Source organism: Dendropsophus ebraccatus, chromosome 3 (genome assembly GCF_027789765.1).
Source record: "Dendropsophus ebraccatus isolate aDenEbr1 chromosome 3, aDenEbr1.pat, whole genome shotgun sequence".
Taxonomy (NCBI): Eukaryota; Metazoa; Chordata; class Amphibia; order Anura; family Hylidae; genus Dendropsophus; species Dendropsophus ebraccatus.
In genome coordinates this window covers 108581851-108607361 of record NC_091456.1, presented here as the reverse complement: position 1 = coordinate 108607361, position 25511 = coordinate 108581851, and the positions used below count along the sequence as shown (strand labels likewise).

General features: G+C 42.4%; 1 protein-coding gene across 4 annotated transcripts in view; it reads left to right on the top strand.

The window, feature by feature from the left end:
* The window catches only part of CRTC1 (CREB regulated transcription coactivator 1), a 131029-nt gene that overhangs the window by 59488 nt on the left and 46030 nt on the right, over positions 1 to 25511 (top strand). For all 4 annotated transcript variants that reach the window (XM_069962476.1, XM_069962475.1, XM_069962474.1 and 1 more), the window contains 2 exons: positions 4501 to 4586; positions 15329 to 15372. In XM_069962476.1, coding sequence (XP_069818577.1) covers positions 4501 to 4586; positions 15329 to 15372 — 130 coding nt within the window. The remainder of the gene's footprint in view (positions 1 to 4500; positions 4587 to 15328; positions 15373 to 25511) is intronic.

Sequence of the window (25511 nt, the reverse complement as noted above, 5' to 3'; positions counted from 1 at the left end):
GCATATGGAAAGTATTGCCCAACCCTAAAACTATTCCTGGAACTGACTACAGTATAACATCAGTACACTGCAAACCAAAAAGCACAAAAGAATTCAGAAAGTTCTGCAACTGAAATACAGTACAGTGCTATATCTTATCACTGGGGGCCCTAGCAATCAGGAGATACAGTACTGTACTGTGGTACAGAGTTCCCTTCTTGAATGGATACCCAGTTGGGCATGTATGCTTTTTCGTTGAGATGAGCGGATCTACAGTAGGACAGAAACTAACCACTTCTCCCAGTTTCCCAGGACTGGATCTAGCTTTTCCCAGCACATGGGGAGGAGCAGCATGGAGAGGAGCAGACTTCAAAGCCCCACAGCCTCATGAGCAGAATGCTGCTAGGAACTAAGTGTTTCGCTTCTTTCTTACTGTAGAATCGCTCATCTCTACTCTTGCTCATACAACAAACAGAAATTTAAAAAACCCTTTGCAACAAACAGGAACATGTAATGCTTCAGGTCATAGGGAGATACAACTGGCCATACCTTTTGTTTGTAAAGTTATAAAGTCATCATTTTCCTTTGCAGCAGCTCAGATACTGTACAACCTCCCCTCCCACCTTACTGGAGTGACATAGAGGACGGCTCTTTGGCTGCAAAAGAATATGACATTTTCAGAACTTCACAAACAGCCATCAGAACAAACCTGTGGCCTACAAACTTAACAGAAACATACAATAAGTGTTCAACTGAGTACTGTAAGATGTTAAAGTGTCACTGTCAGTTGGGAAAACTTTTGAGATGTCACAGACACATGTCAAAAGTTTGTATTGGTCCAGGACTGAGTGTTCACACACGTACTAATCGTGAGAAGGAGTGGGGAGAGCATCATGCTACAGAGCATCCTCTCCCTACTCTGTGTAAGAAAAAAAAAAAGAGTAGGGCTCCATAGACTTCCATTATACTCTATAGAGCCCAACTCTTTTTTTCTAACACAGAGCAGTAGTGGACCGTGCTGTAGTGTGGTGCTCTCCCCACTCATTCTCACAATTAGTACTGGTGTGAACACTCCCTGACCAATCAATACTTTTGACGTGTCTCTATGACATCTGAAAAGCTTGCCCAAATGAAAGGTACACTTTAAAAAGAATCCTACAGTCCTGTATTGCAGTGCTCTTCTACTTGGGGCTCTCCAGTCCAGTATACCGTGAGTGACTAGGAGTCACATGTAAAATGACACTACAGTACTGTACAGTATAGTGGAGAACATGTTTTAATTGGTTCTGCCCAAAAAAGTGACATTTTTATACTCTCAACTTGAAGCAGTGAGTCAATCAGTAACTGACACTTAGAAGAGCACTGTTCAATGCTATTGGTTGTTCTAGAGAAACAGAGGGCCCCCCATCACTCAGCTCAGGATCAGAATCACTGTCAGCAATCACTACCAGAGAATCTAAGTTGTCACCAGTGTTAAAGCATTCAACATCTTCATCAATGTGTTCCATGTCACTGGTCACATTACCAGCCTTAGCAAGGTGAGTGAGATGGTTAGGAGATTCACCTGTCTCCTCAACATCAGAGAGGAAGTCATCCACATGAGCTGCTACTCTTAAGAAAACAGTGATAGTGTCAGCCTTTACATCAGCTAGTTTCCCTTGTGACTTTCCTTCTTCACTTCTCTTCATCATGGCAATTCTATCAAACAGGGTTAAAATAGACAGTTTTCTTTTGCTGCGTGAACTCTCCATAGCTGATGTTCTTGTCTGTCTTTGTATAGACCAAAAAAGCAAACTGTTGGGTTTGTTTGTCCCCCCCTCTTCACTATTCCACATGTATCCAATGCTCTTTCGTTAGATGCATCTAGAATAGACCCTGGCATTGCACCGTTCAGTACACCATGATGCTTACCGGCTCTCCTCTTGATTCTCAGACATTGCAGCAGGTTCTCTGGAAGAGTACAGTGCACATGCAGATTTTTTTTGGCCTCTGTAAACTGTTGACACAGAAAAGCAAGAGCTTTAGCAGTACAGTACTAAAAGTCCTAGCATCACACCGACCGATATCCCAGGATGCTTACCATGCAGTTGTTCTCCAGTAATATAGGAGGGTATTGATCTCCAATGAGACAATTCTGCAAATTCCCAGCTAATACAATAAGGAAGCTCTCTTGTACAATGGGGAACCTGTCATGATGCAGTACAGTATACAGTAATGTCTAATTCCTGGCTCCTACATGGCACCCCCTGACATCCCTCATCCCCATCTTGGCACCCTCTGACATCCCTGATCTCCAAGATTGTGCCCCCTGACATCCTTGGTCCCCATCATGGCACCGCCTGACATCCCTGGTCCCCCTCATGGCACCCCCTGACATCCCTGGTCCCCCTCATGGCACCCCCTGACATCCCTTATCTCCAAGATTGTGCCTCCTTACATCCCTGGTCCCCTTCATGGCACCCCCTGACATCCCTGGTCCCCTTAATGGCACCCCTGACATCCCTGGTCCCCATCATGGAATTCCCTGACATCCCTGGTCCCCTTCATGGCACCGCCTGACATCCCTGGTCCCCATCATGGCACCCCCTGACATCCCTGGTCCCCATCATGGCACCCCCTGACATCCCTGATCTCCATCATGGGGCCCCCTGACATCCCTGATCCCCATCATGGCGCCCCCTGACATCCCTGGTCCCTATAATGGCACCCTCTGACATCTCTGGTTTCTCTTATTAACCTCTTACTGGTCGCTGGATGCTGTCTCCTGTAGTGAGAGGTTATGACGCTCTTCTCAGCTTAGTTACGCCTCCTCCTTTCGCCCTCCAGCATCGCACGTCCTGCTCACGCGCTTTCTGTCTCCCTCCTCCTTCATCAAGGTGCCTGTCAGCGCTTTTGGCTAGCAATTTTCGGCACGTAAGTCCTGCTTCTGGCCTTCATATAGGGTTTTTTACCCTACCACAAATTTTGTACAAAAAAGGGGGGGGGGGAATCTTCTCAAAGGAGTGGTCTTCTCGGGAGGTTTCACTGTGTGTGTGTATATATGTATGTATATATATATATATATATATATATATATATATATATATATATACACACATACACATGCATCATACATACATACATACATACATATGGCTTCAGATCCCCGATGCCCTCCACTTTTTCCTTTGTGGTGATCCTCACAGGAACTGTGTCCGCTGATCCACTCACTAAAGGGCCTATTACACTGGTCGTTAAGAGGAGCAAACGAGCGTTCTCAGCGCTCGTTTGCTCCTCGTTGCCCGCTCGCTGCCGCCGCTATTCAACGCGACTGCAGCGAGCGGGTGAGTGCGGGAGGGGCAGCGGGGAGCTGCGGGGGGGCTGCCCGGGTGATCGCTGATCGTCCGGGCAGCCCATAGGATATAGCGGCGTCTGCTGCCGACGCTCCTATTCAACAAAGAGCCGGCAGCAGATCGCTGCTATATCAGTCGCTTGTTTTTCAACATGTTGAAAAACAAGCGACTGCAACGATCAGCCGACATGAACGATTATCGTCCGTAGCGGCCGATATCGGCCGAATATGGACGATAATCGTTCCGTGGAATAGGGCCTTTACTAGGAATAGTTCAAATGGCATCAGCAGGGGATCAAGGTAGGTGACTAGGGTTCAGATTTTTTTTTTTCTTTTTAAACTCATTTATATTAAAAATGTAGAAAACAGCAGTACAGAAGAGAAATAACACATGTACAGTCAACAAAAGAATATCATGTACATTTCAAATATAACCGTCAGGTAGCAAGTATAACCAAAGGCACTGCGTAAAAGCAATCTTCAGCCAAAACAAATGATAACAAACTTACATAACAGAGGTGTTCAAATTATGCAGACAACATAGCTAAGTCCTATCAGGGGAAGAAATTGTCAGGTGGGAATCTTTCCACGCTCCCCATACGTTAGAAAATTTTTTAGAACATTTACGGTGCAAATAAATGATTTTATCATACATCATTACTGTGTTGACTTGTTTTTTCCACATGTGGAGATTAGGAGGGCGGGAGTCCATCCATCTGATGGCAATGGATTTACGAGCCAGAAACAACGTAGGGTTCAGATTTTAATTTTATAGCTAAATATAAAAAAAAAAGTGCTCATGTTTATCTGGAACACAAAATCCCTAATCTAAAAGAAATAATACCTATAATAAACCCAAACTGTTGGCAAAGCAAACAGAACACGGTCAGAATTCCTTCGTAGAATAAGTTAACTGGCTCTAAAAACCATTTTGATGCAATCTGTGGGAAACCTACCTTCCCTTATAACTGTTCTTACAACCTTTATTAGTTATATGCCTTTTTTGTTTCCCGTTTAAGTAGCACTTTGTTAATGTCATTTACCTGTTATACACTTTTGTAAAATTTGAAAACCTCAGTAATAAGAGTGTTAAAAATGTTTTTTAAAGCCCTTTTACCAAATATGCAGTATAAATTTTAAAAAAAAGTGAAATAATTTAAAATCTTTTTCTCTTAAATGTGATTTAACAGTGTTGCTGCTGACTGTGCCAGGAATGGAAGACAATTCTTCAGAAACTGATAAACCTCTTAATAAGCAAGGATGGGACACAAAAAAGGTAGCTTCTATTGTTTATTTTAGTTATTTTTGTTTCTTGTTGTTGTTGACTGTTAGAATGCACTTCTGATTAATGTTGTTTCTGAAGTTGAAAATCTGTTACATAATCTGCATTATTGTTGTGCTGTCGTATAGGGGAATTAGAATTTTGAGTTTTGTCTCAATCTCTTGTTCTCGCTCTGCTCCAGCAGTTTTACCATCCTGGACTTGCTTCCGGGGTCCTCATTTCACATCTTAGGCATCCCCAGTGAACACAGTGACTTTTACTGTTGAGATGAACCCATCTCGCCAGTGAGAGCCCGCTCAGACAATCAATGGCAGTGGGGCTGTGCCACTTCAGTCAGTGATTGGCTAAGCAGGCTGTTACTGCTGATACAAGTTCATCTTGGAAGTAGTGGACAGAGAGATCAGAAGGGGACCCCAAAATGTGACGGAAGGACCCGGAGGTAGCGTGAGCGTAAGTAAGAATACACTGTTAAATTTCTCAGCGACCCCAGTAGTAGTAAAAAATAATAACAATAAAATTAATGCCTGTAGTAGCCCTTTTTACTCTTTGATGACCAGGCCTAATTTATTTTTTGCCCTTTAGTTTTTTCCTCCTTGTGTTTAAATTATTTGTGCGGTAAAATTAAAAAATACACAATCTTTTACATTTTTTTTTGGGGGGGGGGGGGGGAATGGAGGTTGTGTTTACAGTGTTTGCCCTGTGGTAAAACTGACATGTTATATTTGCTCCTCAAGTTAGTACAATTACAATGATAGGCAACTTATAAACCTTTTATTTTATTTGACGGCTTTTAAAAAATGTAAACCTTTTTAAAATAAAAAACTAAATGTTCTTAAAATTGCTTTATTACCATCCTTATAATGCTCTTATTTTTTGGTCTATGGGGCTATGTGAGGGGGCGCAGGTCTTCCGAACTTCTTTATTTCAAGGTTGCTGCCTTTATATGCTTAGTGGACTGGGTTCATGATGCAGTTCATAAGCAGATCCCTCCCGTGGATCTTCCACATTCATCGGCTGCATTTAGATACCTTCTCCTGCCTTACCAGACATTTTCTCCAGGTGTGGGATAAGCTAATTCCTCAATAAGGCTTCTCACGCCATCCAGGACTGATGAGTCCTCTTTTTGACGACCCAGCCTTCCTGTCTGCTATAGAAAACTTTTCTCATATAGTCTCTGTCTGAGGGTGTCAGGACCCACCAGGTCTTGGATAAAACCTTGCAATCTTTCTTATCTCTTTAGGCGACCTGCCTGGGGAAGACCCTTTCTTGGTTAGAATACACTGAATTGCAAGCTTCTCTGCAGCAGCGCTTCCCCAATGGAGTCCTGTCTACTTCACCAATGGACCTTGAATTCTTGCTTTTGCAGTCTCCTCCACTATGTAAACCGCATATAGCAGCTTTACCAACTTTTGCTTAGTAATGACGCTGATCAGGACTTGACCTACAAGACTGGTTTCGTGTTCCCGCCGTGGTTTTCCTTGAGAGTGCCTTTGACGGCTTTTTCCCTGACCTCTTTCCTTGCCCACTCCCACCCTTTTTTTTTCTTCTCTCTTTTTTTTTTGTCATTAAATCTTGTTTTTACCTTCCTTTCTTTTCTTCTTTTCTTTCTGTCCATGGTGGTGGTGTGGTGTTTTTTTCCCCCTCTTATACACTAACTAGAAGTCCCCCTATTCTACATTTTATCGCTCCCTTACTCTCTTTACCTTAACCCCCCGCCACCCAACCACACACAAGAAGGGCATCTCTTCATTCTCACCATACAAAAAAAATAATAGAAACTAGTTCATCAGCTGATTATACCCAACACCCACAAGCGTGACCTAAAGACTCATCTCTTCAGGCATGCTTATAACATTCTCTAAATTTAGGTTTCCCCTTCATTCCCCTTATCTTCTACTGTATATTACTTACTGTTCTATGCACTTTTTACCTGTACTTAGAGGCTGGCAGGTGACTGGGTCTCCCCACTCTCATAAGCATTTTCTAATGGCTGGACCATCTGCAAATGATGCTCTTATTGCATCTTGTATAACCCCCAGTCTTTCTAGTCTGTAAGTTCTTGCAAGCAGGTTTTTTTAAATCTTTTAGTATCTTTATCTATTTTAATTATTTAATGTGTAAATGTACCTCTTGTATTGTGTGTGTGAAAAAAGCACTGTGGAAAACTTGATGCAACAAGTTTTTCACACCTGGATTTGGGGATCCTCTCCAGTTCCCTCAGGTTGGATGGTAAACATTGGGGGGACAGCAATTTTCAAGTCTCTCCAGAGATGCTCAGTTGGCTTTAGGTCAGGGCTCTGGATGAGCCAGTCAAGAATGGTCACAGAGTTCTGAAGTCACTTCTTTATTTTAGCTGTGTGCTTAGGGTCATTGCCTTTTGGAAAATTAACCTTGTGCCCAGTACAGAGCACTCTGGAAGAGGTTTTCATCAAGGATATCTCTGTACTTGACCGCATTCATCTTTCCTTGAGATGCAACCAGTTGTCCTGTCCCTGCAGCTAAAAAACACCCCCATAGCATGATGCTGCCACCACCATGTTTCACTGTTGGGATTGTATTAGGCAGGTGATGAGCAGTGCCTGATTTTCTCCACACATACCGCTTACAATTAACACAAAAAAGTTCAATCTTCGTCTCATCAGACCAGAGAAACTTATTTCTCATAGTCTGGGAGCCCTTCATGTGTTTTTTGGCAAACTGTATGCAGGCTTTCATATGCCTTGCACTGAGGAGAAGCTTCTGTCGGCGCACACTGCCATAAATCCCCAACTGGTAGAGGGCTGCAGTGATAGTTGACTGTGAAACTTTCTCTCATCTCCCTACTGCATCTCTGGAGCTCAGACAGGAGCAAATGATCTTGAGGTTCTTCTTTACCTCTCTCACCAAGGCTCTTCTCCCATGATTGCTTAGTTTGGCTGCATGGCAAGGGAGAGTTGTGGTCGTCTCAAACTTCTTTCATTTAAGAATTATGGAGGCCCGTGCACTCTAGGGACCTTGGGTTCTGCAGAAATTCTTGTGTAACCTTGGCCAGGTCTCTGACCTGCCACAATTCTGTCTTTGAGCTCCTTGGGCAGTTCCTTAGACCTCATGATTTTTATGTGCTCATACATGCACTATGAGCTGTGAGGTCTTATATAGACAGGTGTGTGTATTTCCTAAATAAGTCCAATTAGTTTAATTAAACACAGCTAGACTCAAATGAAGGAGTAGAACCATCTCAAGGAGGATCAAAAGGAAATGGACAGCATGTACAATACGAGTGTCACAGCAAAGGGTGACCATAGGATGATTCAGTTTTTCTTGGTTAATAAATTTGCAAAAATATTTACATTTCTTTCCTTTCCTGTCAAGATGGGGTGCAGCATGTACATTGATCGAAAAACTAAATACTTTCTGTACCCACTGCATTAGGTTACAGCTACTGAAATCTGTATCTGGCCATACGCTTTAAGGATATGTTCATGCACCATGTCTTTTTTTTTCCTGCAAATAACTTCCTTTATAAAGAGTGTCCGTATCTGAGATGTGTGTCAGAGACCAGCACTTTCAGAATGTGGCTGCCATGGCAATCACACTGAAGGGGAAATTTATTATTATGTAGCAACAATGTAGCACAAGGACAGCTCATGTCTAGTGAAAATTAGTGGTTTTCCATTGTGAGTACAAGCCATGACAAATTTTAAAGTAAACTATATTATGGGCATATTAGGCATGTGGTGTTTTTATTTATTTATTTTTTTTTTACTTTATCAGTTTTATGTTCTGTAAATTCCAGTTAAATAAAAGAACTATTACTACCTACAAGCCATCAAACATTTGCCGTCAGGTCATTTTATAGCCTTTGTTGGTTTTTATTTAAAGTGGAGTGTCAGTCCCTGTATCAGGAGTTCTCTTGAACAGGTTGTTTAGCATAAAGTTCAGAAAAATAGCACATAGTCACATAGACCGTGTGCTGCCTTCTTGTTGATGCCATAGTTATGAGTAGGCAAGAATATTCTGCTAAGTGATGTCATCTTCCTCTATCCACTAGACGTATAGGACAGATTCTGGCGTTAGCAATGCATCTTCATGTCTGTTATAATCACAGTACTGCCTTTGTTCCACTGCTGTTATTTTCATAAAAGTAAAATGTGAGTGCCATAAGTTTGGTGGTGGTGGTGGTGGGGGGGGTTAATTAGTCTGCTGTGTTAGGGCAAAGGGAAATTATAGAGTACTCCAAATCCCAAAGATGTGCTTTAAAAAGCAGACATTAAAAACTCTGTGTTAACAATGTTTAACTTAGATGCTTATTTTAGTGGGAACCATGTAATACTAAATGTGCCTGCACTAACAATTTTTATTGCTAGCTGAAACTGTTGATGCGTCTACTGGTCCCCATGTGATCAGCTTATCAACTTACAAAGCAATTGCAGTATAACTATTTTTTTTAAATCTAGCACCACATAACAAAGTTACACAGCTTTGTCTTGTGGTGCTCTTGCCTTTCTTGCCAGCATCCACAATGTCCGGGTTGTCCCGCACCCCGTCAGAAGTCCATTAGTCTAAATCTTTTTTTACTCCCGTTGACACATTGGCCGACGGCCATCTTGTGTTAAAGCGTCATGCTTGTGACAGCTCTGCACCTGTCTGTGATGTGGATGTCTGTGCAAAACTTAGGGGGCTGGCTTAACAGGGGACGGATCATTGTGACACTAAGACACAAGGTGGCCACCGAGCCAACGCGATTAGAAAGATTTAGACTAATGGACTTCCTGCTGCAAACGAGATTACCCGGACACCGAGGATACCGCCAAGAAAGGTAATTGCACCACATGACAAAGTTCTATAACTTTGTCATGTGGTGCTAGATTTAAAAAGATAGATAAATCTGCACCACATTACCCCTTTAAGTGAGTTAATATTCCTACAGTCCCCTTATATAGCTTTAAAAAAAAAAAAAAAAAAATTACCGTTTTACATGACTGCATGTGACAGCTGATCATCCACCACCTTGATTTTTAGATTACAAACTACATCCTCTCCCTGACATAAATCCCATGATGCATCAGCACAGCGTCCCATAGGCAGCTAGAGAAGTAACCATCTGTCTGCTGTCAGCTCTACAGTCAGGAAGGATAAACTGCCATCAGCTCCATTATAACTATGTGACAGGAGCTGTATAATCAGCAGTAATTGTGATGGGAGCTTGTCTTCTCCTGTGGAGAGCTTGTTCTCAGAACGGTCTATGCTGCTTCATCACATAGAAAGTTCTGGCTGAGATTTTGACCCCACTGAGAGCACAGAAACGCATGTTTTTTTTTTTTGTTTTGTTTTTTAACATACTGACTTATGTATTTTGACTGACTAGCTTCATATTGAATTTAAAAATGTGAGAGTGCTTCTTTAACCCCTTAACGACCGTGGGCGTAAGTGTAGGCCCCCAAAACCCGTGCCTTAACGCAAACGGGCGTACATTTACGCCCGTGGTTTCCCCGATCGCTGCGTGTACACACGCAGTGATCGGGGAAGATGGCCTGCTATAATGTATAGCAGGCCATCCTAGCTTGTCAGCACGGGGGGTGGTTAACTCCCCCCGTGCTGACGATCGCTGCTATTGGCTGATCAATTCAGATCAGCCAATAGCGGCGATCTGAAGCTTTCCGGGTCATCGTGACCCGATGACCCGGAAAAAAAATGGCGGTCGGTGCTGTCCGAGGACGGCACCGACCGACATTACTGTTAAAAGTAATGGTGGCCAAGGTGCCACGTCCCGATCGCCGTGATCGGCCGGCCGGGACCGTCCGGCCGATCACGGCGATATAAGTCCCCAAAAAGTGTTAAATACCTGCTGGGGACACCTCAGCTAGGTAGCTGAGGTGTCCCCAGCAAGTATTGGCACATACTCACCTGATCCCGGCGGCCCGATCGCTTCTTCCGGGTCCCGATCGCGTCCTCTTCTTCGCCGCGTCTTTGGGTATTTCCTTCGGCTCCTCTCGGCTCCCATCGGCAATTTCCGGAATTCGGGACTGCTGCCCCCTAGCGGCTGATAAGTGTATTTTATACACTTATCAGTTGTTATAGGGTTGAAGAAAGGTGGGTTTTTTTTGTCTTTTTTTTTTTTTTTTTTTAGTTTCCGCACCCTATTGCCGCTGAGTGCTGATCAGCGTTGCACGTTAGTGCGCTGCTGATCAGCAACTCCTCCTTTTTGGCGTAGGGTGTTTTTTTTTCTATATCCTACAGCCACGTTTTGCTGATAAGTACCACACATAAGTGCGGCATTTATCAGCAACTCCTTTCTTGGCGTAGGTTTTTTTTTTTTATACTTAATGTTAAAAAGACACGTAAAAAACACTATTACACTACACGAAATAAAGTTTTACACTACACCACTACACATCTACATACCCCATATACTAATCCCCATATAAAAATGGTCCCCAGGGTGTTTTCTGCATCAGAGGCATACGTTATTATTGCCTCCGACACCGAAACAGCCAGTGAGGATGAATGGGGGGATCCTTCTTTCCTCCATTCACCCTCATCGTCCTCATCATCCAGTGACGTGTCTGGGGGTAGCGTAGCTGCCCCCCAGACATGTCTTTTCCGCTAGTACCGTCCCAATAAGAGATCACGGTATGGCGTGAAATTCTACAAACTCTGTGAGGGTACACTTACAGATTTAGGGTAGGTGGACACTGCGGAATGGCGAAGGATAACCCTTTGTGCATTCCGCAGCTGGCACCCGCTGGCGGACTGATGCGGGCGCTCGTCTCCGCCCATGTCATAGACTCCATTTTATGCACGGGCAGATTCCGTTGTCCGTCCAAAGAATGAACACATTCATTCTTTGGACAGAGGGCGGAATCCGCCCGTGCATAGAATGGAGTGTGACACGAGCAGAGACGCGCGCCCGCATCAGTCCGCCGGCGGGTGCCAGCTGCGGAATGCACAAAGGGTTATCCTTCGCCATCCCGCAGTGTGCACGTACCCTTAGAGTGTATGAAGGAAGGGACAACCGAATCCAGCCCCCAGATGCCCACTCCCCCCATCCTCGGAGTTAGTGGGAAGATAGTTTGGGAACTGATCTTCCCACTGCTGGATAAAGGTTACCACCTGTACGGGGATAACTTTTATACCAGCACCCCCTCTTCCGGTCCCTCGCTGCCCGAGCTACTGTAGCTTGCGGCACGATCCGAAAATATCAGAAGCAGTAATAGAGCCCTGATATTTAGCAGCCATGGAGCGGACCCAGCGCTTCTGGATATGAAGGACCCCGTATCGCACCAGGACAACATTTTCCAGGTGACGTTCCCCACACTGGAAAACAGGAGACCCCAGAAGAAGCGCAGAGTGTGGCGTAACGGGGGATCAGGAAGGACACCATTTTCCAGTATGAAACCTGTCCTGATCCCCCCGGCCTCTGCATACTGGATCGCTTCAAGGCGTACCACACGTCATCGGAGTTCTACATTTTCTAAATTCTGTCCCTTATTCCTATTTCAGGGGTGACGTTGATCCAGGGATTATTCTGATCGCCATTATGGAGTCGGGAACTAATTTTTTTCCCTGTGATGAGGCTACTGTCGTCTGCCTCACGAGGGTTTTTTTGCCTTTCTCTGGATCAACACAGGTTGAATTTGATGGACACCTGTCATTTTCAACCTTATAAACTAATAATTGGCCTAATACCCCCAAATAAATTAGAATTGGCCCTTTTCCCAAGCTAAATAGATATGACCGCCATTCCCATTAGAGACTTGCTATGATGCAATTACAAAGCCTCTGTGCGGCCCGGACAGTAGAAACCCCCCACAAGTGACCCCATTCTGGAAACTACACCCCATAAGGAATCTAACAAGGGGGGCAGCGGGGATATGGCCCCCTGGTGACGGCCACATTTGTGACGTGAAAATGAAAAAAATGGTATTTTAAATTTTTACGGCACGTTCTACATAAGTGCCTGTCGCCAGTGGGGTCCATATGCTCACTGCACCCCTTGTTAGATTCCTTATGGGGTGTTATTTCCAGAATGGGGTCACTTGTGGGGGGTTTCTACTGTCCCGGCAGCACAGGGGCTGTGTAATTGCGACATTGCCTCCATCCTCCATTCCAGACTCTAAATCGCGCTCTGTCCCTTTGATCGCTTGCCCTATGCCCTTATGGCACATTATGTCCACATGTGGGGTATTTTCCACTCAGGGAAAATTACCCAACACGTTTTGCGTTCATTTTCTTTTTTAACCCCTTGTGGAAATGGAAATAATCAAGGCTAGACCAACATTTAATGTAAATTTCTTTTTCATTTTTACACTAAATGATTGATCTTGTCTTGATTTTTTCATTTTCACAAGGGGTTAAAAGATAAAAAAAAAACACAATGTGTAGAGCAATTTCCCCTGAGTTCAGAAATACCCCACATGTGGACATAAAGCGCCATGCGGGTGCAGGGTAAGCCTCCAAAGGGAAGGAGCGCCATTTGGTTTTTGGAGGCTGGAATGGATTTCGAGGGCCTTGTTGCATTTAAAAGGCCCCTGTGTTGCCAAGACAGTTGAAACCCCCCACAAGTGACCCCATTATGGAAACTACACCCCTCAGGGAATGTAACAAGTGGTGTACTGAGCATATGGACCCCACTGGTGGCGGGCACAAATGTGGAACAATGTGGTGTGAAAATGAAAAATTAAATTTTTTACACTATAATGTTGGTCTAGCCTTAAATTTTTCATTTTCATAAGGGGTTAAAAGAGAAAAAAACACACAAAATGTGTAGAGCAATTTCCCCCGAGTCCGTAAATACCCTACATGTGGACATAAAGCACCATGTGGGCGCAGGGCAAGCCTCCGAAGGGAAGGAGCGCCATTTGGATTTTGAAGGCTGGATTTGGCCAGAATGGATGATGAATGTCATGTCGCATTTACAGAGCCCTCGTGCTGCCAAACAGTGGAAATCCTCCACAAGTGACCCCATTCATGAAACTACACCCCTCAAGGAATCTAACAAGGGGTGCAATGAGGATATGGACCCCTTGATGACTGGCACATTTGTGACGTGAAAGTGAAAAAAATTTTTCACTTTCACGTCACATTGCTCCACATTTGTGCCCTTCACCAGTGGGGTCCATATGCTCACTGCACCCCTTTATTAGATTCCTTGAGGGGTGTAGTTTCCAGAATGGGGTCACTTGTGGGGGGTTTCCAGTGTTTTGGCAGCACTAGGGCTCTGTAAATGCGACATGGCCCTTGAAATCCATTCCAGTGAAATCCAGCTTCCAAAAGCCAATTGGCGCTCCTTGCCTTTGGAGGCACGTGCTGCGCCCGCTTGGCACTTTATGTCCACATGTGGGGTATTTCTGTACTCGGGAGAAACTGCGCTACATGTTTTTTGGGTTGTTATTCCTTTTATCCCTTTGTGAAAATGAAAAATTGAAAGCTAGAACAACGTTTTAGTGTAAAAAATAAATTTTTCTTTTTTCAAGCCATATTGTTCTGAAAATCTGTAAAGCACCTGTGGGGTCCAGATGCTCACCGCACCCCTTGTTACATTCCTTGAGGGGTGTAGTTTTCTAAATGGTGTCCCTTTAGGGGTGTTTTTTACTTTTTGGCACCCCAGAGCCTCTGCCAACCCGAAGTGGTACAGTCAGAAATGACCAAATATAACGGAGCCATTGAAATTCACTAGTCGCTCCGTTTCTGAGGCTTGTGGTTGCGTCAAATAGCGCATTAGGGCCACATATGGGGTATTTCTATAAACTGCAGAAACGGGGCAATCAATATTGGGGTGCATTTATCTGGTAATAGGTTTACAATTATGAAAGATATTGGATTACAAGAAAATCTGCACAGAAAATTAAAATTTTCAAATTTCTTACACACTTAGCTTTTATTTCTGTGTTTCCACTAAAGGGTTAAACTTTCTGAATGTGCTTTTGCAGAGTTTGGGGGGTGCAGTTTCTGAAATGGGGTGCTTTGTGGGGCTTTCTAACATACAGTCCCCTCAAATACACTTTAAACCTGAACAGGTCCCTAAAAATATCTGATTTTTAAATTTTACTGGAAATTTGCTGCTAATGTTTTAAGCTTTCTATTGTCTAAAAAAAATTAAATATAGTTTAATAAATGCCGCCAACATAAAGTAGACATGTTGCTAATGCTATTTAATATATTATTTATGTGGCATAACCATTTTCTGTATAAGCAGAAAAGTTTCAAAGTTCGAAAAATGCAATTTTTCAAAATTTTTCACGTTGTTTTGGATTTTTTCATAAAGATTTGTTATAAGTATCGACTTCATTTTACCAGAAACGTGAAGTACAATATGTCACGAGAAAACAATCTCCGAATCAGCCGGATAGGTAAAAGCATCCCGAAGTTATTAATGGATAAAGTGACACAGGTCAAATTCATAAAATTTGCCTCTGTCCTTAAGGCAATTTTAGGCCCTGTCCTTAAGGGGTTAAGGGGAACCATCCATGTCTAGTGATGATAAAAAAACTTTGCAGGAGATTTAACAAGCAGTGTTACAGTAGGAATGTTTTTGTCCATAGAAACCAATCAGAGCTTAGCATTTAAATTTGAATAGGCTCTGGTAAAATGAAAGCTGAGCTTTGGTTGCTATGGACAATGAAGGACATCCTTATTAGACTGCTTGATGAATTTCCCTTTTTTTGATTAGTTTTTTTTTGTGTGAAAGGCTCTGTTAGCAAAAGTATAATGCTTTCACTAATCTTTAGCTTTGTTATTTTACTATTTTTACCTAGAGTGGATCCTCAAGACCTAAATCATGTGAAGTTCCTGGAATAAAGTAAGATATTTTATATTGTTTTGGTTCTTAGATTTGCAACATAGAATATTGGCTGCAGAAACAGGCCACTTGGTCTATCTAGTCTACCCTTATATATATTACTAATTACTAATGTAATAATCGGATAGATGTTTAATCCAGACATGTTTAGATTTACTTACTGTATACTTACCACATTTGCTGGAAGTTTGTTCTTTCTGTAAAAAGAAAATTCTCTTTTTGCTCCAGATCTTTTCCTTAAAGGGGTAGTGCGGTGCTAAACATGTATTCACAAAATAACACACATTACAAAGTTATACAACTTTGTAAAGTGTGTTATTTATGTGAATGGCCCCCTTCCCCGTGTTTCCTCCCACCCACGCTAGACCCGGAAGTGTGGTGCATAATACTTACCGCATTCGTGTCGACCCCCGGCCGCCATCTTGTGGCAATGACGTCGTCTTCGGGAGGCCGGACGAACCGTTCCATCCGTTCCTCATGCCGGCCCCCCCTCTGCCGCGTCATCATCTGCTCAGCCGCGATTGGCTGAGCACAGTTATGTTCAGCCAATCGACGAATGGAGCAGTTCGTCCGGCCTCCCGAAGACTACATCATTGTCACAAGATGGCGGCCGGGGTCGACACGAATACGGTAAGTATAATGCACCACACTTCCGGGTCTAGCGTGGGGGGGGACACGGGGAAGGGGGCCATTCACATACATAACACACATTACAAAGTTGTATAACTTTGTAATGTGTGTTATTTTGTGAATAAATGTTCAGCGCCACACTACCCCTTTAACTGACCTCAGCTTTTGCCCCCTCGTTCTTGCTTTTTGTTTTTAAAAACACTTCCCTTCTGAACTTTACTTGGCCCTATAAAAAGTGCACTCCGGGCATGCAGCTTTTTTTTTTTTTTTTGCTGCGGCTACAAATAAAATAATATACACATTCCCTTAACACACTCCCTTTGGGGTCCCCCTGTGGCATGTTTAACATGGACTTATCTCAGCAGTGACATTACGCTCAGCCAGTCACTGATTGAAGTGGGACAACACCACGGCCAGTGATTGCTGAGCGAGCTGTCACTGCTGGGACAAGTCAATGTTGAAAGTATCAGCTGTAGCGTTCAGCAGGGGACCCAAAGATGTCACACGGGGACCCCAAAGGGAGTGTTTTAGGTGAGTATGTGTTCTTTATTACTTTCTGTGTAGCCCCAGCAAAATATAAAAAATGCTGCATGCCCACTACTTTTTAAAGATTTTTCCTGATTTGTGTTATGTTTGGCACCATCCACCATTTTGGGCCAGCCTTTTTTTGGGCCTGTTCTATCTTATTACTATCTTTTTGTATGTGAGGCCTCCAGAACACTACCCCTAAATCCTTCTCACTTGAAGTCTTCCTTAACACAGAACTGCCAATACTTAAATTCCTTTTCTCCAAGTGCATTATTTTACATTTGGAATAATTTAATAGCTTTTTTTAACAATAGAAATGTATAGGTACAGTAACATATAAACATTAGTTTGCATTGTTTAGCTTACACAATAAAGAGGGTATATTGGTAGCAACCATGCACTGTTACAAAGAATCAGTTGGGGATGCTGTAGGTGTATTGGGGGTGACCCGAGCTCTGTGCTCAGTAACTGTCACCTATGTAGGCGACTGTCATGTCACCTATGTAGCTGGGCACACTGGCCGCCTGGAGAGGCAGGACATCACTGTGCAGGAGCTCTAGGTCTCCAGAAATGCCCAGCGGGGAGCCCCTCTTTGACCAGCGCCCACCCATTTAGAGCGGGAATCCCTACTCTGGTTATTTTGGTGTCTGTACACCTTAATAACTGTCATATGATCAATAGTTCAGCTGACAGTTATCGCCCTCTGTTTTTGTTTTGAGTACCGGACAAAACTTCAGGGGTAAATTTCTTTTGAATACTGAAGTGTTTGAACTCCGAGGTATTAATGTATCTGATTGCAGATCACTCCTCTGTAGGCAGTTTCACTAAGATCAACACTGGCAGACAGAGTGAGCAAGCAGGAGGCTGGACAGTACAGATTATGGTGAGGCGTGCCAGAGTGCAGCACAAACGCTGAGTCACAACTCCTCTATGACTCTTTATTAAAATAGGAGACCCGAGATTGCACATATTCATACTTCATAGACAAATTACCAAAAGGTAAGATGCTCACTAGGAGAGGTAGGCCCCGGGCGCTGGCAGTTTCCCTTTAATCTCCCTAAATCAACCATTGTCCACACAGCTCTTCTCTGTGGTCTTCAAGTGAGTAGTGGTTGTTTACAGTGCTGCTTCGCAGCACTTTCTGGCTAGGTTAGTCTTAACAACTTCAGAAAACCGCAGCCAAACAAGTATTCCAATGCACCAGACTAGACATCTTTTATGACTAGTGAATACAGAGCTATTTAGCAATTAGGACTTATTCACACTTATTTGGGCTGTATTCCAAAACTGTCTTTTATTGGCCGTTTGAGATCTGTCTATTAGGATGGCTGTCATTTTGCGTCCATGTAATGTTATTTCTACAATCACAGCCATCATTTATGAAATAAATTGGACTCAAAATGATGGCCATGCTAAAAGGTCAAATGGCTAAAAAAAAACTGTGTGGTCATAGTCTTGGTCTATGTTTTGCATTAGTATTTGAGCCAAAAAATGCAAAAAAAAATATTGTAAAATCTTTACATTAAATTTCACAATTTAGTCCTGGTTTTGGCTTGCAAAATACTGATGCAAAGTTTTGACCAAATCTCCAATGAGTAATAATACCTTGCCTTTTTAATAAACTGATATGCAGGAGAAAAAGAGAGTTGTCACTATATTATTATGTACACTGGCTTATTAGTTTAGACTTGCACAATGATTTTTGGTTCTGTTTAGGGATGAGCTAATTTAAGGTAGGAACGAAGCAAAGTGCTTCTTTCCTATCTGTATTCTGCTCATCAGGCTGCGGGGCTTTAAAGTCTGCTCTGCTCCCTGACGCTCCTCCCTGGGTGCTGGGAAAAGATGGATCCTGTCCTGGGAGACTTTTCTGAGTTTCCCAGGCCTGGATCCATGTTTTTACCAGCACCTGGAGAGGAGCGGCACTGAGCGGAGTGGAGCACACTTCAAAGCACCGCAGCCTGATGAGCAGAATTCAGATAGTAACAAAGCGCTTTGCTTCGTTCCTACTGTAAATTCGCTCATACCTAGTTTTGTTTCATTTAGTTTCCTTTTTGACAATTTAATAGGATCAGCTGGGATTATTTGGGATCTTTTTAAAAAGTCGAACTATGCAAACTGCCATGGCTCTGTTAGAAATTGATGATTCTAATGTAAAGAGAGCTTAATAGTACTGTAAAGTTTCTATGTATTTCTCTCAGCTTTGCTCCCATCTTCCATGCAGTTTGCAAAAATAAATCACAACCCACACATCCCAGATACGCAACTTGCTGCCAACACCTATCAAGTTATGGGCCAATATATACTTAACACTCATATGCTGATGTACATGAACGTACTCCCAGTCAGGGGAAGAAAAGGCATATGTCTTTACTATAGAGCATACAAGAAACAAAGCAATTTAAGGCTGCCTTCACACTGCCTCTTTTTCAGTGCAAAACGCCAATAAGAACATCATGGCTTTTTTTTTTTTTCAAAAAAACTCTGCTTTGTTCGGGGTGGAGTTGGGGGTGGGTTAACTTACCCTTCAGTCTTCTCCCGGTCTTCTTCTGATCAGCGCTGCAGCAAGGAGCACTGCTGCAGCCGCTGCTTGGCTGAGGATTGTCTGCAGCAGCGTCCCTGCTGCATCCACTGATGCTGGGTTGCTATTTATGAATAGGCAGAGCTGGATGGTTATGGAAATGTTTTGGATATGTTTTTTTCCCCATAAATAAATAATTAAAAAAAAATGCAAAGGGTTCCCCCTATTTCCATAACAAGCCAGGTTTAAAAAACAAACAGCAGCAGCCTTGTAGTACCAGAGTGGAAAGGGACATTTTTTTGCCCTCCCCAGCCTAATAAAACCAGCCTGATACCGCCCAGTCCAGGAGCACCAAATTTCATGCTCTGGACTACTGGTTCCCAGCTCTTTCCAGTACCCCTGGTGGCATTGGGTACTGGGGTAATATTGGGAGGGTTAGTGTTAGCCATTTTATACCGGCTAAGATGCCGCTTACAGTCTGCCACACAAAGGGTTAAGTAACCCCATGGGGGCAACATTGATGTTAAAATGTACCCCTCCCAGCAAAAAAAGGGGGTAAATTGCCCAAATTGCCAAATTTATACTCACCACTGATGTCTTCGATCTTCAGCAGAGCCTGGCATACTGAGATACAAGCATGCCAGCCTCTGCTTCTTCAAAGATGCCACCCCCGCATCAGAGGCTGTAGCAGGAACACTGCTGCAGCCGCTTATCGGCTGAGCTGACGATGCCCAGCCAATAAGTGGCTGATGCAGAGTTCCTGCTTCAGCCGCTGGTCAGAAGAAGACTGTGAGAACAAAGAAGGGCAAGTTAACCCCTTCCTTTCTGGAGTGGGTGCATTCAGGTTGCCATTTTGACCCGAACATGGACTTCAGCATTGAAGTCCATGTTGGGGGGGGGGGGGGGGGGGGAGAAGAACCGCCGGCCCTAAAAAAAAAGCCCAAAGTCTCAGAGACTTTCACACATAGGGCCAAAAACGTGGCTAAAAGGCCAAGCACCACATTAGCGTTTTTTGTGGGGACCTGTGTGTGAGGGCACCCTAAAAGGGTTGTCCAGGTTTAGAAAAACATGGCTGCTTTCTTCAAGAAAGAGCACTACTATTGTCCTCAGCTTGGGTGTGGGTTTTGCATCTCAATTTTATTGAAGTGATTAGAGCTCAGTTGTAATCTCACTCACAACCTAGGGACAGGGGTGGTGCTGTTTTTGCAATAAAGTAGCTGTGCGGGCCTTGTTGTAATGCTGTTCTCCTATGCAGCACTGCGTAGAGCTAAAATAATAACTTTGAACTGAGTGTTTATTGTATACAACTGTCTGCTATCCAGTACTGCATAAAGAACGGGGTGGAGGGGCACGCGATCCCCATATCGACACGCTGCTCCTTTTGTTTTGAATAGAGCCTGCGGCATGTGACCCTGGGCCCCATTCATTCTCTATGGAGCTGCATTATAAAGCAGAGTACTGTACTCAGCTCTTTCAAGCAGCTCTAGAAAATGAATAGAGCCGTGGGTCATGTGCCGCGGGCTCTATTCTACACAAAGGAGCAGTGGGCCGATATGGAGATCGCCAAGGGGTATGGAGGTCGAAGCCCCTGCGATCTCTTACTTGGACAAGTTAGTTTTTCTTGGAATACCCCTTTAATGTAATTATTGGTCTATTTGACATATTGGTACCTTGTGAGTCCCATAAATTAAAAAAAATCTATTGAGCAGCTAAAGGAATATGTGAAAAAACACCATTAAAATGTGACTGGAAAAATAAATTTTTACTCTCTTCACAAAAGCTCTGAAGATACCCAGTCATGAAACAGTTACTATGCAATTCATTACTTAATTTCTTAAAGCCGCCTTCTTGCAGTGTTACAGCCCACGAGTTGCAGCATAAAAGGATATGCAATCATTTTTTATGCCTAAGGGACAAGATTGTGAGAGATTCTCAATCCTTGCAAATCAGTTAATAAACTTTGAAGGTTGAATAAAATGTGAGATTGTGTGGGTGTTTCTGAACATTCAAGCACTTGCTAAAGTTAAAACACTTTTTTTTTGTTTTTCAAACACTTTTATATTTTTCTCTGAATACTGTGTAAAAATAAAAAAGTAATATATAGTAGAATACCAATAACTAGGGTTAATTGAGAATTACAGAGAGGCTACATATTAAAGCACAAAGTGATCTTATAAAAATATCTAATAGTAAAAGGGTATTTGTATCAAAATAGTTTGGAAATGGAATGGTGTTTATTTAAAATGCCAAAAACAAAGAGACAAAAATGGTATTTTTTTTGTTTTTATTAACATCCGCCCATCCCGACCCCCCTCCACCCCCCCACGAAAATGCAATAAAATGTATTTGGTTATATGACCCTCACATAAAAAGCTCCGTGTATGGCTATGTTGATGAGAAAAATAAAACAGTATAGCACTTAATAAAAAGAATATATCACAATAAAAATAAGACGAAAACAGTTATGCAATTGGATTGGTCACCAAGGGAGTAAATATATTTTAAATGTATCAGTATTTCTGAACATGTACTGTTTAAAAGTTGTGTGTATGTATATCTATCTATCTATATATATATATATATATATATATATATATATATATATATATATATATATATATATATATTCAGTCCAAATTATACAAAGGCCAATTTTCCTTTTGTGCAATTTTGCCTTGGTTAGAGCAAAAAATTATCTTTTAAACTTGCCCCAGGTCTGCGCTGCCTCTCCTTTCTTCACACCACCTGTGTAAACAGTTCACATGTGCTATGGTGACACAGGTGCACTGTTTAGACGAGCAATCAATAGAAATTCTGCCTAGGGGTGTTTCTTATAATGATGAGGGTGGGTAGGATGGAAGGTGAAGCATTCTAACCAGGGACAGACAGATTCACTGTTAGGTGTCATATAGATGTAATTTTTTTGTTTTCTTATAAATCACTTAAAGAGGTAGTCCGGGCAAAATTAACTTGTCCCCTATACACAGAATAGGGGACAAGTAAGATATTGCGGAGGTTCAGACCTCCCTACCTCCCGCCAATCTTCGTATCAGGCCCTCGGCTTCTTTGTTATGAATAGAACCGTGGGTATAGAACGTGATTGACGGCTCTATTTATTTCTATGGAGCTACCGGAAACAGCCACACTCTGGCTCTTTCCAGTGGCTCCATAGCAATGAATAGAGCAAATGGGTCACGTGCCATACTCACGGCTGCATTCATAACAAAGCCTGGGGCCTGATACAGAGATCAGCGGGACCTACAAAGATCAGACTTGTGGGTAGGGGACAAGTTAATCTTGCCTGAAAAACCTCTTTAATGGGGTATTCCCATCTTAAGTACGCGTGCAGGACTCGTAACGTTAAAGTGTAACTGTCATTTTAGGTGACATTTTCAGGATGCACTGTTCTGTGTATGTAAATGAGGATCAGGACTATATCTGCCCAATATATAACCAGTATATGCCATTTTTGTTTCTGTAGTTACCCCCTACAAACTCCATCCTTGTGTCTACTTTTCTTGTGCTTAGCCACAGTGTGAATGCAGACTAGTCTCTGTGCTGCCTTTTATACATTATATACACATTAAAATTGTGATTCTGAAATCCTACCTCACTGTAGCAAAGAAGTTCCCAGACCAGCATTTAGCAGTCTAACATGTGAATCCAGAGTTTTCTCCTTTCTGCTAACACATCTCCCTTGGCCCCTCCATAGACTTTAATGGGTAGTGCAAAGCCGTCTTCACTTTGCTTCTCTGTGATGTGAGGAGGGGAGGTGGGAAAACAGCCTTGTGAGTACAGAGGGGAGCTCTGTCGCCTAATAAAACTTATTACAGAGTTTCTTATCTTCTCTTTTACTATTGATTTTTGCAAAGTTGCTTTAACCCCTTCCTGAATCAGAACGTAACTGTACCTCCTGATGCAGGTGTGGGGGTTCAGAGACCCTGATCTGAACCGCCACGATCCCGGCTGCTATCTGCACCCTGAGACCACGAACATTAGCAGGCGTGGCCTGATCGCTACGCCTGCAAATTATACATTTAATTTCTGCTGTCAAAACTGACAGCTGCATTTGAATGTACTAAGTGCCCCCCTTCCTGGTCTCTAGTTGGTGGATCCCGCCCACCCCGATGTGATCGCCAAGGGGAGATCCTGTGATTAAAAAGTTACATATACGCAAGTAATATACCGATAGAGAGAACAGATCATGGCGCAAAAAAAATCATCACCCAGCCCCATAGACCAAAGGATAAAATGGTTATAAGGATGGCAATAGAGCAATTTTAAACAGTTCGTTTTTTTTTTTGTTTTTTTTTAAAGGTTTTAATTTTTTATAAGCAGCTAGATAAAATAAAAGTTATATAAATTACATATCATTGTAATCTTACTGACTTGAGGAACATAAATAACATGGCAGTTTTAACATAAACACAAAACCCCTCAAAATGAAAACCTAATTATTTTTTTATTTTATTTTTTTTTCTTCAATTTCACTGCACAAATAATTTTTTTCTGGTTTCACAGCATACTTTATGGAAAAATTTAAGTCTGCCATTGCAAAGTACAATTAGTGTTGCAAAAAATAAGGGCTCATGTGGGTCTGTAGGTGAAAAAAAGGAAGCGCTATGGCCTTTTAAACACAAGGATGAAAAAATGAAAACGCAAAAACGAAAATTAGCCCGGTCCTGAAGGGGTTAAACAGTTACACATAAAAAACTTTGGGAAATAATAATTTATCAAACAGGCCCTCTCCTGATAATGCTGATGTTCCGCTTCCATTATTGACAACTCATTGTCTAGGTTACTACCACCACCCTCCTCTAAAAGTGGTGATCTTGCTATTGTATATGAAGCTTTATTGTAAATGTATAGAGATATTTTGCTTGTGTAAAAACAAAAAAACTAAAAACACCAAAAAGAATTTTCTTTAAAAACAAGACAGTATTTAGATAATTCATATATTTTATTTAGACAAAAACCAAAAGCTCTGTAAAAACATATACTACAGACAAATAACAGAACAATGGGACAAGTCAGGACAACTAGCAGTACTACAAAAATTGCACCCATGTAAGATTCAGTACCACGATACAGCAGCAAAATATATATGTATTGCAAAATAACCGTCAAAAATTACCATCTGAATAAATAACAAATGGTCAATAGACAGCTACATTAATGCATGTGCATAAGGTAAACAGTATAACTGGACTAGCAGCAGTACAAATATTGCACAAGTATGAGATACAGTACCAATGATACAGCAGCAAAGTGTATATTTATCGCAAGTTCACATGCCTAGAAGCCACAATAGCAGCATAATATAAGTAAATCACTGTCACTTCAGCAATGCCCAAACAAATGTGTAATAAACCTGTATCTCAGTCACAGCTGTGTATCTATGCCCAGAAAGACCAACATCAAATTAATGCTGGTAATAGCCCGCAAGATGCGCCAATCTCCCCATTCAACCCCTCATACTAACCCAGTGGCCATTTGTCCTGGCTCCTCCACAATATCAGCGATTCAGGTATTCTTTTTAAACTTTAACCATAAAGGATGTAACATTATATTTTGATTGGACAATTGCGCTTGCAGTGATTTTTCAGACTTTTTATGCAACCAAAAAAGAATAATGACCTGTAGGGAAATAGATAATTTTATTCATTACAAAAAAAATACACACAATCTACAAAACTGACAACGGAAAAAAATACACACATAAAAGTGGGGAAGCTCCTATCTGATGATAATCAAAATAGTTAAAAAGGGGTCTGTGGAGCCTCAGTTACGAGTCTCAAACACAGGAATAGCCAGATATCCCTCCAAAGAAGGAAAGCCTGTTGCCAAGGGGTGCCTCCCAGTGGGGAGATCACCAAAACACCCTGATACATAGCCCCTTAATTCCCACTTAGTTGCGAGTATTGGAACATAAATAGGGAAATACCAGGATGGCCCCTTTGCGTCAAAGTCTAACTCTGTGGCGAGTATTTCGACATGACTAGGGTACCAAGGCTAGGCATCCATCCACAGACAGCTGTTTCGGGGTATTTGTCCCTCATCAGTGTGGAGCAAGATTCTGGCTACCAGGCGCAATGAAAAATAGACCAACAACACACAGCAATCACTGAGCTCAAGGAGATCAGCAACAAAAAAAAAAACTCACTCAAGAGTCTCCACTGATACACACAATCTACAAAACTGACATAGATAGAAGCAGCAGGAGTCTGGAAAAGTAATAAAAATGCAGCCCTGCCTAAAAATATGGGGCACAAACAACATTAACTCCAAAAGTACCAGACGTCATATAAGATAGACACGAGTAAGCCTATAGATACGAAGGAACCCTGGCCATACCCGACGCACGTTTCACCGGCATGCTTACTTTTTACCAAATATGCTTACATAGGAGATTTGATACCAATATAATTGCATAGAAGATTTGATATCCAATATGCTCATAGCA